The sequence below is a fragment of the Xenia sp. Carnegie-2017 genome, unplaced genomic scaffold, assembly GCF_021976095.1.
Source record: "Xenia sp. Carnegie-2017 unplaced genomic scaffold, XeniaSp_v1 HiC_scaffold_23, whole genome shotgun sequence".
In the NCBI taxonomy this organism is placed as follows: Eukaryota; Metazoa; Cnidaria; class Anthozoa; order Malacalcyonacea; family Xeniidae; genus Xenia; species Xenia sp. Carnegie-2017.
The window spans coordinates 1,574,958-1,594,026 of NW_025813486.1; the positions used below are offsets into that span (position 1 = coordinate 1,574,958).

The following is a 19,069-nucleotide window of genomic DNA, read 5'->3' on the forward strand; positions in this document are numbered from 1 at the left end:
GATACGCTACTGCTGACGATGACTTTGGAATAAAGTTGAAAGACGGTGCCATACAGAAAACTGCTATAGTGGCGAGAATCTCTCGTCCATACGTAGTTTAAAAGAGATTTGACTCGTCTCAAATCTTTGTGGGCTTGGTGCGAGTTCTAATTTCGTCCAAGTCACATGTTTTTCATGTTGGAATAAAAGCGCGTCAGGATTCGTATTATCAACACTAGAACATCGTAAGGTTTCAAATATTCGATTTAACTGACAAGTAGAAGTACTTGTGGCTATATAGCAAAAGATTAAGTTCAAAATTCATGCTGCAATATCGCATCTTATAAACTATAAAAAGCCGGCAATTCATATCAGGAATCTTCTAGTCTGACGATGAATAACTTTTCGAAACGTTACTGTATGTAACTTTACTTCAACATGAAATATTTGTATCGTATGGAAACAACGATAAAAGCAGAAAATTGCCTTAAAACTCCGTCGGCTGATACTGAAATTCTAATAAGCTGCCCAACTTTAATAAAATAATATTAACTCGTGGAATATTAATTATACATTTTACAAGAGGTAAACAAAATCATTCAAAAAAATATCTTTATTAATTGCATATTTACTTAACGAGTGATATATGTATTTGAATTTCTTTTTGAGGTACGATATTTCCACAACCGCACGAATAGTGAATTATTATCGATTTTTACAATCACGTGATGTATATGTGAATAGTTTTTAACTATTATTTATACTTTTTAACATAAGACGCTAAGATTTGTGCACTTCATGACCACTATATTGGTATATTTATGATTGTAGTTTTTCTTTTATTAACAAAATGATACGAAATCATTTTAATTTATTGAAGTATGTTGCGATTGTGATTTAATGTCGTTGGTTCCTTTTTCTAGTTATATTGTTGTCGAGTTGTCTCGATCATGTCTTCCAAACCTAATTCATATTCTGTATTAATTTCGGACGCTCTCTGGAACATTTCGTTCCCTCTTTCATATTTCTGCAACTTCATCAAAGTTGTGGCATACTTTTTGAGCAAGTATACCTTTCCTTTGTTTGGAGGTAGCTCTAACTCTTCAAAAACATTCAAAGCAATTTTATAATTTTCCCTTGCAGACTCGTTTTCTTTCATTTCTAACAGCAAATCACCCAAGACTTCATGACAATCTACTTTAAGGGAATGTTTTCCAAGAAACTCGTCTACTAAAGCTATAGCTTTCTGGATCATTTCTTCCCCTCTATCATATTCCTGCAACTTCATCAAAGATGTAGCATAGTTTTTGAGCAAGTTCACCTTTTTTCCTTTTGTTAGCTCTAACTCTTCAAAAACATTCAAAGCAATTTCATAATTTTCCCTTGCAGACTCGTTTTCTTTCATTTCTAACAGCAAATCACCCAAGACTTTATGACAATCTACTTTAAGGGAATGTTTTCCAAGAAACTCGTCTACTAAAGCTATAGCTTTTTTATAGTAATCTTTCGCTCGCTGGAACATTTCTTTCCCTCTTTCATACTTCTGCAACTTCGTCAAAGATGTGGCATAGTTTTTGAGCAAGTATACCTTTCCTATGTTTGGAGTTAGCTTTAACTCTTCAAAAACATTCAAAGCAATTTCATAATTTTTCCTTGCAGCCTTAATTTGTTTCATTTCTAACAGCAAATCACCCAAGACTTTATGACAATCTACTTTAAGGGGATGTTTTCCAAGGAGCTCGTCCACTAAAGCTGTAGCTTTTCCACAGCAATCTTTCGCCATAGCCATCAGTTCATTGAAACTTTCTACTTGGTGACGTTGTGTGCTCTGATATTTTCTTAAATGACCAAGCATGAGAAGCGACAAAATCACGTCAACTTTCGTCAAAGGGGACGAGTTCTCTCTTTCCATGTTTTGTTTCCTTAAGTTACGCGATTCTTCGATATTATTAGCAGCTTTTTCAAAATATTCTCGCTGTCTGTTGGGTTGCTCATTTTCGTCTTTTGATTTGTTGAAATAGTATCGACCCAACTGGTATTTGAAATGTGCTTTCAGTAATGGTTCGTCATCTGGAAATTCACTTCTATCGTACTCATCGATGACTTTCTCCATTTTTTCGAAATAGCCATCGGACAGCCATGATTTTCTACCTTCATGATCAACCAGAATGCAATCAAAATCAATCTTTTTTCTTATTTTCCCGTGCTTCTCTGCTAACTTGGAGCAAGTTTGTACAAATTTGATCAGTATCTCTTCAGAAATGACGCCATCGTTAGCCGTATTGAAAAAGAATCTGCATGACGATTGAAATAAATCGCTTGTCATCAATATTTTTGAAACTTGGTTATTCCTAGTGGTACAGGTCGAAAGGACGTCTTCAATATTTCTTGCTTCTCTTTTGAGTATTTCTCTTCCACCAATGAAGCCATCTTTTGAATAACTTTTCAGTGTTGCATTGTGACAAATTTCAAGGTAATGCTGAATGTGCTGAATGGATTTATCATTTGTTTGCCCTTCAGGATCCATCCTTATGTGTCGAGCGTTCTTTTGTTAGGTTCTCTCCTCGGTCAAAGTTACAACTTCAGATTATATTTTCTATTTTAAATGCAAAATGGTTTAGTTAATTTGTGTTCACGTCTGTTTGTTTGTCTGTATGTCGTGTTTTAATCCTCAATTCACAGTTGTTTGTTTATCAATTTATTAGAAACTTTGGTTAAATTATACATGTTCATCGCATTCGTTTGGTTGTGAGTGTTTGTGACGATCAAGTGATCGACTGATCGCCATTGATGGAATTTCAAAATTATGTTATTGCTGTTGACAAATCAATGTTTAAAACTGTTTTTTCACATCGTTCTTATGTTATTTCAATGATTATAAAGATGCTTTACCTGTTGTTGAACTTCCTCAAGTTTTGACTTGTCACACGTTTAAATGTTTCTTCTAATGTATCCGTCTTCAAACAAAATTTTCACATGATACGCGCACTATATATGATTTTTGCTGAGTTTTTTTGCAACCTAAGCAATTTTAGTTCTTATTTATCAATCGTATATATCCTGCAGAACCATTTATTGTACATGTATATCCTGCAGAACCATTTATCGTACATATATATCCTGCAGAACCATTATTGTTTTATCATACGAGGGCAATTTTTTTACATCAGAGTTCATACATATATTTTATGTCAATTGTGAGTAATTTGATATGGAAAACTTTATTCCTTATATATTCCTTATATTGTTTGTCTGTATGTTGTGTTTTAAACCTCAATTTACAACTATATACATGTGTTAGTTTATATGTGTTGAGATTGCATTCGTAGGGTACAAATATTGAGCGTTTGTGACGATGTTATGAGCCTCGCGTTCCTTAGTCATGTTGCCACAGAAAACGTCGAATCGATGAAGCGAATAGAAGTGTTCTTGCGCTTTATTTTATTATTAAATATGATATCTAAAATACGTATTATTTATTGTGAATACAAAAGCTCTGCATTCAGCTTTTGTAAGCTGTCAAATTGCCACCCAACTATTCATAGCGTCGATTTGATGTTGTGAACACGAGTCATCACTGTTGATGGAATTTCCAAGATATGTTATTGCTATAAAATTATGGTTTACATTCTTCTTATATTATGTTCATAATTATAAAGATGCTTTACATGTCATTGTTTTACCTCAAGTCTTGACTTTTCAAGCGTTTTAATGTTTCTTTTCTAACTACGATTTATTTACTTCCGCGTCTTCAACTAATTTCACATATTATGCACTTTTTAAGGTTTTTGCCGTTTTAGTAACCTAGGAAATTTCATTTATTATTAATTGATTGTGTATTAAAATCCACATGGAGTCCACAAAAAATGTCGGAAGCCAGCAATGATCATTTCTCTTTTCAATTACCATTATTGTAAAGAAAAAATTTTAATTATGTATTGTGTTAGTAAACAATATTTATTATATATATCTCATCTGTCATCAATGTAAGGATGTTAAGATCTTGTAAATGCATATCCGGCGCTACTTGTTGTTTGTTCCATGAAAGTCAATCAAAGTCCTTATATACTTTGTTGTTGTGTCTTCATCATGAGTGATATGATGTTTGAAACTTCACTTCAAATTACTCCAGTGTCGTGTTTTCATATTTTAAATGAATTTCCGTTGGGGTCTTTGAGCAAAAACTATATTTGCAGTAGATATTGAAATTCTAATAAGCTACCCAACTTTAATAAAATAATATTAACTCGTGAAATATTAATTATACATTTTACAAGAGGTAAACAAAATCATTCAAAAAAATATCTTTATTAATTGCATATTGACTTAACGAGTAATATATGTATTTGAATTTCTTTTTGAGGTACGATATTTCCACAACTGCACGAATAGTGAATTATTATTGATTTTTAAAATCACGTGATGTATATGTGAATAGTTTTTAACTATTATTTATACTTTTTAACATAAGACGCTAAGATTTGTGCACTTCATGACCACTATATTGGTATATTTATGATTGTAGTTTTTCTTTTATGAACAAAATGATATGAAATCATTTTAATTTATTGAAGTATGTTGTGATTTAATGTCGTTGGTTCTTTTTCTAGTTATATTGTTGTCGAACTTTCTCGATTCGGTCTTCCAAACCTAATTCATATTCTGCATTAATTTCGGACGCTCTCTGGAACATTTTGTTCCCTCTTTCATATTCCAGCAACTTCATCAAAGATGTGGCATAATTGATGAGCAAGTATACCTTACCTTTGTTTGGAGTTAGCTCTAACTCTTCAAAAACATTCAAAGCAATTTCATACTCTTTCCTTGCAGACTCGATTTGGTTCATTTGTAACAGCAAATTTCCTAATGCTTTATGGCAATCTACTTTAAGAAGATGTTTTCCAAGGAACTCGTCTACTAAAGCTAAAGCTTCTTCATAGCAATCTTTCGCCATTTCACTATTGAAGCTTTCTTCCTGATGACATTGTTTGCTCCGGTATTTTCCGAACAGAAGAAGCGACAAAATCACGTCAACTTTTGTCAAAGGGGACGAGTTCTCGCTTTCCATGTTTTGTTTCCTTAATTTGCAAGATTCTTCGATATTATTAGCAGCTTTTTCAAAATATTCTCGCTGTTTGTTGCGTTGCTGTTTGTTGCGTTGCTGTTTGTTGGGTTGCTGTTTGTTGGGTTGATCTTTTTTGTCTTTTGATTTATTGAGATAGTATCGACCCAACTGGTATTTGAAATGTGCTTTCAGTAATGGTTCGTCATCTGGAAATTCACTTCTATTGTAATCATCGATGACTTTCTCCATTTTTTTGAAATAGCCATCGGACAGCCATGATTTTCTACCTTCATGTTCAACCAGAATGCAATCAAAATCAATCTTTTGTCTTATTATTCCGTGCTCTTTTGCTAAGTTGGAGCAGGTTTGTACAAAGTTGATCAGTATCTCTTCAGAAATGATGCCATTGATGGCCGTATTGAAAAAGAATCTGCATGATGATTGAAATAAATCGCTTATCATCAATATTTGTGAAACTAGTTCATTCCCAGTGGTACAGGTCGAAAGGACGTCTTCAATATTTCTTGCTTCTCTTTTGAGTATTTCTCTTCCATCAATGAAACCATCTCTTGAATAACTTTTCAGTGTTGCATTGTGACAAATTTCCAGGTAATGCTGAATGTCCTGAATGGATATATCATTTCTTTGCCCTTCAGGATCCATCCTTATGTGTAGAGCGTTCTTTTGTTAGGTTCTCTCCTCGGTCTAGGTTACAACGTCAGATTATATTTTCTATTTTAAATGCAAAATGGTTTAGTTAATTTGTGTTCACGTCTGTTTGTTTGTCTGTATGTCGTGTTTTAATCCTCAATTCACAATAGCTTGTTTATCAATTTATTAGAAACTTTGGATAAATTATACATGTTCATCGCATTCGTTTGGTTGTGAGTGTTTGTGACGATCAACTGATCGCCATTGATGGAATTTCGAAATTATGTTATTGCTGTTCACAAATCAAAGTTTAAAACTGTTTTTTCACATCGTTCTTATGTTATTTCAATAATTATAAAGATGCTTTACATGTAATTGTTTTACCTCAAGTCTTGACTTTTCAAGCGTTTTAATGTTTCTTTTCTAACTACGATTTATTTACTTCCGCGTCTTCAACTAATTTCACATATTATGCACTTTTTAAGGTTTTTGCCGTTTTAGTAACCTAGGAAATTTCATTTATTATTACTTGATTGTTTATTAAAATCCACATGGAGTCCACAAAAAATGTCGGAAGCCAGCAATGATCATTGCTCTTTTCAACTACCATTATTGTAAAGAAAAAATTTTAATTATGTATTGTGTTAGTAAACAGTATTTATTATAAATATCTCATCTGCCATCAATGTAAGGATGTTAAGATCTTGTAAATGCATATCCGGCGCTACTTGTTACTTGTTCCATGAAAGGCAATCAAAGTCCTTATATACTTTGTTGTTGTGTCTTCATCATGAGTGATATGATGTTTGAAACTTCACTTCAAATTACTCCAGTGTCGTGTTTTCATATTTTGAATTAATTTCCGTTGGGTCTTTGAGCAAAAACTATATTTGCAGTAGATACTGAAATTCTAATAAGCTGCTCAACTTTAATAAAATAATATTAACTCGTGAAATATTAGTTATACATTTTACAAGAGGTAAACAAAATCATTCAAAAAAATATCTTTATTAATTGCATATTGACTTAACTAGTAATAAATGTATTTGAATTTTTTTTTGCGGTACGATATTTCCACAACTGCGCGAATATTGAATTATTATTGATTTTTAAAATCACGTGATAAATATGTGAATAGTTTTTAACTATTATTTATACTTTTTAACATAAGACGCTAAAATTTGTGCACCTCGTGAACACTATATTGGTATGTTTATGATTGCAGTTCTTCTTTTATCAACAAAATGATACGAAATCATTTAAATTTATTAAAGTATGTTGCGATTTAATGTCGTTGGTTCTTTTTCTAGTTATATTATTGTCGAGCTTTCTCGATCAGGTCTTCCAAACCTAATTTATATTCTGCATTAATTTCGAACGCTCTCTGGAACATTTCTTCCCCTCTTTCATATTTCTGCAACTTCATCAAAGATGTGGCATAGTTTTTGAGCAAGTATACCTTTCCTTTGTTTGGAGTTAGCTCTAACTCTTCAAAAACATTCAAAGCAATTTCATAATTTTTCCGTGCAGCCTTGCTTTCTTTCATTTCTAACAGCAAATCACCCAAGACTTTGTGACAATCTACTTTAAGGGAATGTTTTCCAAGAAACTCGTCTACTAAAGCTATAGCTTTTTTATAGTAATCTTTCGCTCGCTGGAACATTTCGTCCCCTCTTTCATATTTCTGCAACTTCATCAAAGTTGTGGCATAGTTTTTGAGCAAGTATACGTTTCCTTTGTTTGGAGTTAGCTCTAACTCTTCAAAAACATTCAAAGCAATTTCATAATTTTTCCTTGCAGCCTCAATTTGGTTCATTTGTAACAGCAAATCACCCAAGACTTTATGACATTCTACTTTAAGGGGATGTTTTCCAAGAAACTCGTCTACTAAAGCTATAGATTTCTGGATCATTTCTTCCCCTCTTTCATATTTCTGCAAATTCATCAAAGATGTGGCATAGTTATTGAGCAAGTATCCCTTTATTTTGTTTGGAGTTAGCTCTAACTCTTCAAAAACATTCAAAGCAATTTCATAATTTTTCCTTGCAGCCTCGTTTTGTTTCATTTGTAACAGCAAATCACCCAAGGCTTTATGACAATCTACTTTAAGGGGATGTTTTCCAAGAAACTCGTCCACTAAAGCTGTAGCTTCTTCATAGCAATCTTTCGCCATAGCAATCAGTTCATTGAAACGTTCTACTTGGTGACGTTGTGTGCTCTGATATTTTCTTAAATAACCAAGCATGAGAAGCGACAAAATCACGTCAACTTTCGTCAAAGGGGACGAGTTCTCTCTTTCCATGTTTTGTTTCCTTAAGTCACGCGATTCTTCGATATTATTAGCAGCTTTTTCAAAATATTCTCGCTGTCTGTTGGGTTGCTCATTTTCGTCTTTTGATTTTTTGAAATAGTATCGACCCAACTGGTATTTGAAATGTGCTTTAAGTAATGGCTTGTCATCTGGAAATTCACTTCTATTGTACTCATCGATGACTTTCTCCATTTTTTCGAAATAGCCATCGGACAGCCATGATTTTCTACCTTCATGATCAACCAGAATGCAATCAAAATCAATCTTTTGTCTTATTTTCCCGTGCTCTTTTGCTAACTCGGAGCAAGTTAGTACAAATTTGATCAGTATCTCTTCAGAAATGATGCCATTGATGGCCGTATTGAAAAAGAATCTGCATGATGATTGAAATAAATCGCTTGTCATCAATATTTGTGAAACTTGTTCATTCCCAGTGGTACAGGTCGAAAGGACGTCTTCAATATGTGTTGCTTCTCTTTTGAGTATTTCTCTTCCACCAATGAAGCCATCTTTTGAATAACTTGTCAATGTTGCATTGTGACAAATTTCCAGGTAATGCTGAATGTGCTGAATGGATATATAATTTGCTTGTCCTTTAGGATCCATCCTTATGTGTCGAGCGTTCTTTTGTTAGGTTCTCTCCTCGGTCAAAGTTACAACTTCAGATTATATTTTCTATTTTAAATGCAAAATGGTTTAGTTAATTTGTGTTCACGTCTGTTTGTTTGTCTGTATGTCGTGTTTTAATTCTCAATTCACAATAGCTTCTTTATCAATTTATTAGAAACTTTGGTTAAATTATACATGTTCATCGCATTCGTTTGGTTGTGAGTGTTTGTGACGATCGACTGATCGCCATTGATGGAATTTCCAAATTATGTTATTGCTGTTGACAAATCAAAGTTTAAAACTGTTTTTTCACATCGTTCTTATGTTATTTCAATAATTATAAAGATGCTTTACCTGTTGTTGAACTTCCTCAAGTCTTGACTTGTCACACGTTTAAATGTTTCTTCTAATGCATCCGTCTTCAAATACAATTTTCACATGATGCGCGCACTATTTATGATTTTTGCTGAGTTTTTTTGTAACCTAAGCAGTTTTAGTTCTTATTTATCAATCGTATAATTAAATCCACGTGAAACACACAGCCAAATGTTGGAAGCATTCATTTTTTTGTAAATTATACAATAGTGGTGATTGCGAAATATCTCAGTTATGTATTGTATTTCTCGAGACTTTATTAGTATGAGAATGTAAAAATCTTGTACATGTATATCCTGCAGAACCATTTATTGTACACGTATATCCTGCTTAATAAACTTGCTAAATTGCTTGATGGGAATATTAGAGAGTTTTAGCAAGAGTACGACTACGACTACGAGTACGAAATTTGACCGTGTAAGGGAATGGCACGACAAAGTTTGTTGTCGTTGTCGCTTTGTCAAAATTTAGTTTTAGCTATAAACAACAGAACGAGCCTTTTTATTGTGTAAAACACCGACGTTTGCGAAGCAGCTTCGGCTCCATTTGTCAATAATGATATCAACTAATCGGTAATAAAGATTTTGCAAGAACATAGGACTCTTTAGAGTGAAAAATTTTTACTATTTTAAATTTTATGTAGGATATATTTATACGATTTTATTGTTGGTTTACGGTTCACTTTGCGTACGAAATACATAAAAGTTTTGCAGGTCATATTTTCCTTTTAAATTACATATGCGCTCAAAAATGTTCTAAAGTAAAGCCTGGATGCTCGAAAATAGTACTGTAAACTAATTTCTTACAGAATGAAAAAATATACCTACTTTTTTTGCTTAAAAAGACATCGTAGTCGCGACTACGAATTTTTTACAAAACATCGTACTCGACAGATTAAACACGTAATCCTTTTGTCGGCAAAGGACAGGATGAGTCAATTTAATTAAGTGGAGACATGAAGTGGAGACATAATTAAGTACAGACATGGAGTCTGTATTAATTAAATTGACTAATCCTGTCCTTTGCCGACAAAAGGATTACGTGTTTAATCTGTCTCTGTTTTAAGTGTCTCTGTTTTACATGATACGTAGAATTATAAATATAAAAGTGACAGTTAAAAAAAATTCTTCAATTTTCTTCGCTCGATGCAGCTAAAATCAGATCTGGATATTCTTTGGTGAGGTGGTTTCATACAACTAAATGCACAGAACATGCATGTACGTAATAGCTTTGACCGCTGTCTCCATGCGATCAAAAGAAAACCTTTGAATCCAAAAAGTGTGCTGTTTAATCGTAAAATTACTCGAGAAGTGAAGTTACTTTCTAGATTGAATCATGAAAATATTGTTAAGTAAAAAGAAATTTACTGTGAATAATGTATCAAAATTTTATAACATAAGCGTTGAAAGCGAGGTTCAATTTAGACAATCCAAGATTCAAGGCTTATTAAATGTTATCTTAGTAGAAACTATTATAAGAAATTAGAAAATCTCCTTTTTCCACGAAGCCCACGGATGCTCTCGTTCATGATGAGAACAATAGACCTTTTCAAGGTTATCGCAGCCATATTGCAGGGGGTGCAAAAACATTGGGCCGAGCGCGCGGTCACGCATGGCGTCCATATAAATTACTAATAAATGCGCAAAAATTACCCTTATACATATTGGCCATTTCTTTCAAAAATATTTCTCGAACTCGTCCATTTTAATAGCTAAATTATTAATTGCGATTTTTTATACACGTGAGTCCAATTTTGTGGTAATCAAAAAGCGGAAAGTTAAAGAAAACATTTGTTTTCTTTGAACAACTTGACCGTCGTTTGAGCGATGTTCTTGAGTTCGCAACACACGCACATGTCTACAGCAAAGTCAGCAAATATCACGAGGAACTATTCTACAGCAAACTCTTATTAGTATTTCCAATTATTTGTAAAGTGACATTGCTATTTTTATTATTATGTATGGCGGCTTAACAGCCAGAAGAAGAAACAGCCAAGTATTCAAATACACACTTAAAACTGTTAGTCGATGGCAGGCCGGTGTGAAACCTTACATCATACTCTCTCGTCAACTGTTCAAATTCCTAAGGGACAGGGAGTAAAGATGCCTCAGATTTTGCTGGATTTCCATCAAAACTTGAATCAGAATACTCGGTGTCATAGGATTGATGAGGACGCTTTGATGTCGTCCATGTTTCTCCTCCTTTACGTTTAAGCGGAGTCCTCGATTGCTCGTACTCTGATAGCCTAATAAAAACCGAAGGATAATCCGTTCCGCGGTTATTTGGGGTTCTTCTTACCAAGGGAAAATAATTTGAGCAAACCATAGTACCTTGTGCACCAGGCTTTGGGTTAAAGTCATCGGCTCTGCTGTTTGCAATTTGTTTTCGCCAAATTTCAGCAAGTGCTTGATCTTTGGGCCACTAATGAAAAACTGAATTTTCTACGTGAGATCTCTTAACTTAATAATAGGGATAGCGTTTATCATTATCGCAATATCCAACTGCACAACGCGCATTTTTTACCATTTCGGCTATGACTGCTCACGGCTACTCGGCTAGTTTATGGTTTAGTTCGTTTGACTTGGCATATGAGATCCGCACATTTGCGAACTCAAGAACATCGCTCAAACGACGGTGAAGTTGTTCAAAGAAAACAATGTTTTTTTTAACTTTCCGCTTTTTGATTATCACAAAATTGGACTCACGTGTATAAAAAATCGCAAATAATAATTTGAATATTAAAATGGATGAGTTCGAGAAATATTTTTGAAAGAAATGGCCAATATGTATAAGGATAATTTTTGCGCATTTATTAGTAATTTATATGGACGCCATGCGTGACCGCGCGCTCGGCCCAATGTTTTTGCACCCCCTGCAATATGGCTACGATAACCTTGAAAAGGTCTATTGTAAAAGGTTAGGAGTAGGAGTAAAAAAAATGTTTACAGTTGGTTTAAATTATAATTCAAGAAGACAGAGGTTGTTTGAACCTTTGCAGTATCCTTGGATGTTCTAGTTTCTTTTATGATAAGAACTCTTAAACGAAAGGTAAACAAAAAGATAAAATTCGAAAGCAAAAAATCCAGTTTTCGGTCCATGGCTTCCGATACACCGAGATATTTGAGCACTATAGCGTCGCATGTTAATTAAGGGAACCAGATAATCCTTTTTTGCCATGAAGCGCTTGCATGGTTTGCTCGTGATGCACGAGAAACAGCAAATGAGAGAGTTAAATCAGAAAGATATAAACCAATAAAAATTGTATAAAACATGTTGAAGGTCGTCTTATATTATAGGTGTTAGGAAAGGGCACAGTGTCAGAAGAAGTTAATTAAAACATTGCTTTGTTTATTTTATGAGAAAAAATAAACAAAAAGATAAAATTCGAAAGCAAAAAAACCCCGTTTTCGGTCCATGCTTCCCGATACCTTCTTAAGCGTAAGGCACTAGAACGCCGCATGTTAACGTTTCGGTAGGAGATTTCTGCCCCTCCACGCTATCCTCCTTGGGAGATGCAATAGCAAGCTTCCGCCCATCAGACCCACAAATCTAATAATACACTAGATAGTGCAACTGACATAAAAGTTGAAGCCGGGCAAATTTACTTCCGGAGCCCCAAAGTAGTGAGAATCAATATGGCGTTGTATTAGAAAATATGTGGTCCAAGTTAATATCTCGCAATTATTAGCAAATCGCGGAGGTTGCATCAACTTTTTTGCATGAAAATGCGAAATTTATGAAATAAATCATTGTGACTATAGTTTTTAAGAAAAAAATTGCAGAATACGCCAATACATCGCCGTAAAATTGATTTCAAGTGTAGCTCGATTTGAAAGCATCAGCAGCGACTAAGGCTTAAGTACTGGAATTTACACATCTAAATATCGTATCACAGAAAAATCTGTGATAGTGTGGCTTAGTTCGTGTGGCAAATACAGCGATATCATACTCGATCTATGGATGTATTGTAATAGAACAGGCATATTACAAAAATCAGTCAGAAATTGACACATGTTACAAGCACAAATTAAATATTTTGCTCAGAATAAATAATTTAGGTTTGATATTTTCAATAACAAGAATGTGTAGAAAGTTTTATATGCATATACATGCCTGAATGGTAAAAAAGACAATAAAAATGTTGAAAACAGTAGCATAACATCACCATAACAGTACATTAAGCACTGTGGGCAGTGGCCATATAACCCACTGGTTTAGACTATGACAATACATTGTTTATATATATGTGTAAAACACAGTCAATACTACAAGTCTGGTGACTCTTCTTGCTTTAACAAGTGAATATTTTCCCCGTGTTGGACAGAGTGTATTGTATCAACCTGTGGTATCAACAGTTTCACAAGTGACCTGCTATTTTATACTTCACAAAAAATTTGGTGTAACAGAGGTAGACTCATAATATAAAACAAATTCCGAAGAAGCAAGACAGACTCTATGACATAGACAAGCAAGACAAGCAAGACATAGACAAGACATAGACAAGCAAGACATAGACTCTTCGAGGTAGACTCTTCACATTCTTTCTGTAAATAATTTCTGAACGTATTAATTACTCACATCTTGACATAGCTATATTCGTTTGCCGACCAGAAACACCAGAAAAATGCATTTCTGGTACAATAATCCAGTTTTTACCATTCAGGCATGTATATGCATATAAAACTTTCTACACATTCTTGTTATTGAAAATATCAAACCTAAATTATTTATTCTGAGCAAAATATTTAATTTGTGCTTGTAACATGTGTCAATTTCTGACTGATTTTTGTAATATGCCTGTTCTATTACAATACATCCATAGATCGAGTATGATATCGCTGTATTTGCCACACGAACTAAGCCACACTATCGCAGATTGTGCTGTGATACGATATTTAGATGTGCAAATTCCAATACTTAAGCCTTCGTCGCTGCTGATGCTTTCAAATCGAGCTACACTTGAAATCAATTTTACGGCGATGTATTGGCGTATTCTGCTATCTTTTTCTTGAAAAACTATGGTCACATTGATTTTTTTCATTAATAGAGTAAAGCAGTTTATGTAACCGTCGTGACTTGCAAGTAATTGCAAGATATCAGCTTTGACCAGATATTTTCTAATACAACGCCATATTGATTCTCACTACTTTGGGGCTCCGGAAGTAAATTTGCCCGGCTTCAACCACTACTTATGAAATGTAAGCCGTTGCACTATCTAGTGTATTATTTGATCTGTGAATGTAAGCCGTTGCACTATCTAGTGTATTATTAGATCTGTGATCAGACCCCGAGATCGCCTGCGATAGGCTTTGCTCGGGGTACGCAGGGAGAGTGCGGTCGCCACCGAAGTGTGGGCCCCTAAACCACTGCATACCTAATCGCACCCAGCTTCCACTGCTAGTTGACATCTACTATACCTAGTATTGGCTTTATATATATATATACAAAAATTCAAAGCCTTACGAAAGTTGTGGTATTAATGTCACTACTGCGCATGCGCAGATTGTTTCTTTGATAATTTGCGACTAAGTGAGCTAATTGCCACAAATGTAGTGCAAGTACATATAGTTAGTCGTTGCCATGACTATGAAAAATTGGTCAAGTGGACTGCGCATGCCCTAGCGCATGCGCAGATGATTTCTATATTAATTTGCTAGTAAGCATGCTATTTATTTCAAAATTGGTGCTGGTAGATGCAGTTGGTCGTTGCCATAACCATGAACCTAGGCAGCTGGTCAAGTCGACTGCGCATGCTCGAGCAGACTGCGCATGCGCAGATAGTATATCTGAAAATTTGTTACTGAACGAGCTAATTACTCCATAATCTGTACTAGTCATCCAGTTGGACGTTGCCATGACCATGAACTTGGAAAGTTGGTGGAGTTGACTACGCATGCTCAGATGTGATTCTAAATTAATTTGTGACGGAGCTAGCTCTGAAATTGGTGCTTGTATATGCGCTTAGCAAATTTTGAATCATATATTTTTGTCATGCTCTTTGTCTTCTTAAGCTTGTTAGACAAATGCATATCAAACTTATCAACACTTTGTTACGGCACTTGTAAAGTCTGCGACAATGTTAGAGATGTTTTAATTTTTCTCTATAACTTTGTACCTGCATATTGCATGTCATATCCAAGCTTTCCTTTGATTTGACGGAAAATGGTTTTTATTCACTCTTACACCTTCTGTCTTTATAATTAGACGTTCTGTATTTCTAAAATAAGATTTACAAATGCCCCAAGAGCATCTTCTTTCTATTTTATTACCACTATTCTACATAAAAAATACTATGTCCGACCATTTGATTGTCCAAATTCTGTAATTTGATCTCGTATTTTTACCTTTTATGTGTTGTGTAGCGATGTTTTTATTTTATTGACCATCATGACCAATTTTACATAAAATAAAACAACATTAACTACGTTGAGATTATAACTTCCTCAATTTTCATGTTTACATGAATCTGATTTTTTTATGTTTGCAGTTTGCATCAAATATCACGAGAAATGATTCTGCTCCATATCGTACAGTGACGGTACGAGATGCTTTGTCAGATTTACCAGAAATCAGAAACGGTGCAAAGGCAATAGAAATATCTTATGATGGAGATGCGCAGTCCCACTTCCAGAGACAGGTTGATACCTCGTAGTTCCGCTTCGTAGTAGTCTTTCATATATGGATTAACTTTGCTATCGATAGCCATTTATAATTTTATTACATCTGATATCAGATCTTCACACTATTCTTAAACTGCATTAAATACAACATAAAAGCTGACAATTCTGTTTACAGATCCGTATGTATAATGAAAACACCGTGTTGCGTGATCACGTGTGCAAAGAGATGACGTCATTGGTCGTTGCTAGGATACAGCGTATTCCCCAAGCACCTGGATCCGATTGGCGTGACTTACCGAACATATGTGTTCGCCTAGCAGATGGGAAATATACGGAGAAATTGCGTTACACACATAAGGATAAAAAGAATGGCACTAGTTCATCCGGGCAACAACGTGGTGTATGTAGCTGTGTTGAGGGTGCCCCCTGTGATCCACAGGATAGACAATTTAACACCCTTATCCCATGGTGTTTACCTCATACTGGTAACAGACACAATCACTGGGCTGGTCTCTATGGAAGACTGGAGTGGGATGGCTATTTCAGTACGACAATAACGAATCCTGAACCGATGGGAAAACAGGTGACCAAAACCTGTCAATTTTCTATTTTTATTGACTTTAAAAGTTTAAGATTTATTTTCTTTAGGGACGAGTTCTTCATCCCTGCCAACATCGAGTAGTGAGCGTGCGTGAATGCGCTCGTTCCCAGGGTTTTCCAGATACTTACTGCTTTAAAGGAGATGTTCTTGATAAACATAGACAGGTATGAAGACTGTAGTGCGCATGCCTTTGTGTGACTTGGACCCAGTTCACACATCATCCGTTGATTTTGAATATGGTTTGAAAGTCGTACGGTTTGGGGTCGTGTTTATACTCCACTAGTTTGGAAAAAATGTAAACGCTAACAGTAATTGAAAACAGTATGTTTATCTGCATGAGTTTGATTTGAAACGGTGTGTCTATCTGTAAGAGTTTCATTGAAAACAGTATGTTTATCTGCATGAGTTTAATTGGAAACGGTGTGTCTATCTGTAAGAGTTTCATTGAAAACAGTATGTTTATCTGCATGAGTTTGATTGGAAACGGTGTGTCTATCTGTAAGAGTTTCATTGCAAAACAGTATGTTTATCTGCATGAGTTTGATTTGAAACGGTGTGTCTATCTGTAAGAGTTTCATTGAAAACAGTATGTTTATCTGCATGAGTTTGATTGGAAACGGTGTGTCTATCTGTAAGAGTTTCATTGCAAAACAGTATGTTTATCTGCATGAGTTTTATTGGAAACGGAGTGTCTATGTGTAAGAGTTTCATTGAAAAACAGTATGTCTAACTTAACCATATGAATTTTATGGCAATTTTGCGAAACCTGTTAAAAATACGTGGTGTAGCCTGGATATTCAAGGAGCCTTATATTATATCATAGAATTTTGCAACAGCGTCTTGTTAAATCTTTGTTATAAAGCATATTGATATGCTAGATCAATGTTATATTTTTTTATTAGATTGGTAATGCAGTACCACCTCCCATGGCCAAAGCTATTGGCTTGGAGATCAAGAAATGTTTGATAAATTCGGCAATCAATCAAATTCATCTACAATAGCACTACACATCAATTTCAACTTGATTTAATCCGCCACTTCTTTAGCTTATAGTTTTAATCATTTTTGCCATATTTCTTTTCTCAATGTGTTAGAAAGAGTTACTGATGTAGGTTTATCTAATTGCTAGTGATTTTTATGAAGTGTTTTAGTCCATTCTTTTCAAATAGCAGCAGTTATTTAAATCGATGTAACTTTTGTACTAAGTTTTATATTTTCAATTTTTCTAACTGTCGATGCTTTACACAATTTAAATAGAAAAATAAAAGCTATATTTTTATGTAAGAAACAAGGCGTTCACTGTACATGATCTTTGGTCGACAAAAAGTTCAGCATGTTTGGATGACATTTTTTAATATGTATTTATGTTATTTAATATTTTAAGTGTGGCGTTATGAAAGCGTTTGTCGAATTTACTTCCAGAAACAATAACTAGCATGAAAATATCATTGAGAATGATGAAGTTTGAAAAGTCAATTGAAGATTGAATATTTACTATCGTTTATCGTTAGTAGAAAAATATCCCTCACAATTGCATTTCATAATGCTTAAGACCGATGATTTGAAACAGAAAAATGATCGCACATCATTACAATGCTTGTTTAGCTATCAGAAACATCACAGAGTAAGAAGGACTTAAAATTCGTGTACAATAACCTGAACGAAGTTAGCCCACTTCAAAATTGCGTTTGTATGTAAAAGGTTTGAATGTTAACTACAGCTTGATAATCTTTTGGGAATTCTTGTCGTTCATGTTTGTTTATTGCAAACTTGCGACATGAGTCGTTTACAAAATCAATCCTATTTTTAACTCAGTTGTTGGTCGACCTCAGTACCTGTCGTATGATTTTTCTTAACCAATCATAATTGGCAAACTTACAATATTAAATGTAAATGAGAGAGGACCTGTGAAAATTTTATCATTGTGACAACGTTATTCTTAGGTCACTACTAACAATTTGGTTTAAGTAAAAGCGATGGCCGAGAGTGAATCTAAATATTCTGAATTACTGACGAATGATTTTGCAAAATGGTTTTGGGATGGGACTAACGGAAATGACTTAGTCCGATATCTAAATTGTTATGCTCGCAACAGTGGTTTGTCGGATCGCATTGGCCGAGAGAACACTCCTTCCGTTGTTTATGCCATAGTGGTGAACAATTTTCCTTTTCCAGAGAGTGTTGACCTGAAGTTAGTTAATGTTGGTTTTACTCAACAGAGTACGAAACAGAATTCTAACAATCGAATGGAGCAATTAATGAAGGAAATTGAGTCGGTGATTAAAGAATCGGGAAAAAATGCATGTGCCTCAACGTTACTTGTGTTGCCAATCGCTAGCGTTGACACCACATCCCCTCGCCAGACGTGCGATCGAATAAGAAAAAAGTTTGGTAAACCAGTAAACAAAGAAAAAGCACAGAATCTCAATCTACCTGTACCTACAACGTGGATCCTGACCACCCAGAAACTCATTGACCAGATCAGAGGTTTGATAAAAAAATATAAGAATGAAAATCTCAATGATGTGATCGATATTTTTAAGGATCTCCCACTCGAACCAAGTTTTAAGCTACCTGAACAGTATAAAGATTGGGTACAAGTTGAACAGCAAACGAAGAAAACTTAGAAGAGCGAAAAATGAACTGAATAAGTATCATGAATGAACAAATAGACTGTCAGTGAGCGTAGCTCGCTCGCTTGTTTTTAGTCCTTGTCAACGAGTGCATAATAAAAGTCGTACAAACGAACCAACCAAAGTAATCTTTTTATTATACCATCATTGCATTTTAGATTATAGTGAACTTAGTCGGTGAAGTGATGGACACAATTCATGTTTTTTATTTCTTTTTTCTGTCGT

The 19,069-nt window shown here is 34.5% G+C and overlaps 4 protein-coding genes across 10 annotated transcripts in view; 3 read left to right on the plus strand and 1 right to left on the minus strand.

The window, feature by feature from the left end:
- Positions 1-858, plus strand: part of LOC124447855 (exocyst complex component 7-like) — a 50,905-nt gene extending 50,047 nt beyond the window's left edge. For both annotated transcript variants that reach the window (XM_046998844.1, XM_046998843.1), the window contains exon 21: positions 649-858. In XM_046998844.1, the coding sequence (XP_046854800.1) occupies positions 649-730 (82 nt within the window). In that variant the 3' untranslated portion in view covers positions 731-858. The remainder of the gene's footprint in view (positions 1-648) is intronic.
- Positions 483-9,098, minus strand: LOC124447856. Of its 6 annotated transcripts, none has more exons than XM_046998846.1 (3): positions 8,970-9,098; positions 8,069-8,645; positions 483-1,980 (listed from the first exon to the last, which is right to left on the minus strand). In XM_046998846.1, the coding sequence occupies exons 2-3, from the start codon at positions 8,610-8,612 to the stop codon at positions 899-901; spliced, it is 1,626 nt and encodes a 541-aa protein (XP_046854802.1). In that variant the 5' UTR covers positions 8,613-8,645; positions 8,970-9,098; the 3' UTR covers positions 483-898. The 6 variants fall into 6 exon arrangements, with proteins under 6 accessions (XP_046854802.1, XP_046854801.1, XP_046854805.1 ...); XM_046998845.1 differs by having other exon boundaries at positions 8,069-8,681; XM_046998849.1 differs by lacking the exons at positions 8,069-8,645; positions 8,970-9,098 and adding exons at positions 2,872-3,587; positions 6,080-6,216 and having other exon boundaries at positions 483-2,575.
- A 4,516-nt stretch (positions 9,099-13,614) lies between these two features.
- Positions 13,615-17,499, plus strand: LOC124447965 (DNA (cytosine-5)-methyltransferase 1-like). Its single transcript, XM_046998956.1, has 5 exons — positions 13,615-13,653; positions 15,478-15,627; positions 15,786-16,193; positions 16,259-16,375; positions 17,114-17,499. The coding sequence occupies exons 1-5, from the start codon at positions 13,615-13,617 to the stop codon at positions 17,210-17,212; spliced, it is 813 nt and encodes a 270-aa protein (XP_046854912.1). The 3' UTR covers positions 17,213-17,499.
- A 622-nt stretch (positions 17,500-18,121) lies between these two features.
- LOC124447862 lies at positions 18,122-18,959 on the plus strand. Its single transcript, XM_046998861.1, has one exon. The coding sequence runs from the start codon at positions 18,188-18,190 to the stop codon at positions 18,836-18,838; it is 651 nt and encodes a 216-aa protein (XP_046854817.1). The 5' UTR covers positions 18,122-18,187; the 3' UTR covers positions 18,839-18,959.
- Positions 18,960-19,069: the final 110 nt, after the last annotated feature.

What these genes read in the sequence shown, in the direction of transcription:
- LOC124447856 (XM_046998846.1), bottom strand. Translation starts at nt 8,612, where the DNA reads ATGGATCCTAAAGGACAAGCAAATTATATATCCATTCAGCACATTCAG. An exon ending in AGACGAAAATGAGCAACCCA is followed by an intron (nt 1,981 to 8,068) that starts ACAGACAGCGAG and finishes ACAAATCAAAAG; the next exon opens with ACGAAAATGAGCAACCCAAC.
- LOC124447965 (XM_046998956.1), top strand. Translation starts at nt 13,615, where the DNA reads ATGCATTTCTGGTACAATAATCCAGTTTTTACCATTCAG. An exon ending in AGTCCCACTTCCAGAGACAG is followed by an intron (nt 15,628 to 15,785) that starts GTTGATACCTCG and finishes TTCTGTTTACAG; the next exon opens with ATCCGTATGTATAATGAAAA. An exon ending in CTGAACCGATGGGAAAACAG is followed by an intron (nt 16,194 to 16,258) that starts GTGACCAAAACC and finishes TATTTTCTTTAG; the next exon opens with GGACGAGTTCTTCATCCCTG.
- LOC124447862 (XM_046998861.1), top strand. Translation starts at nt 18,188, where the DNA reads ATGGCCGAGAGTGAATCTAAATATTCTGAATTACTGACGAATGATTTT.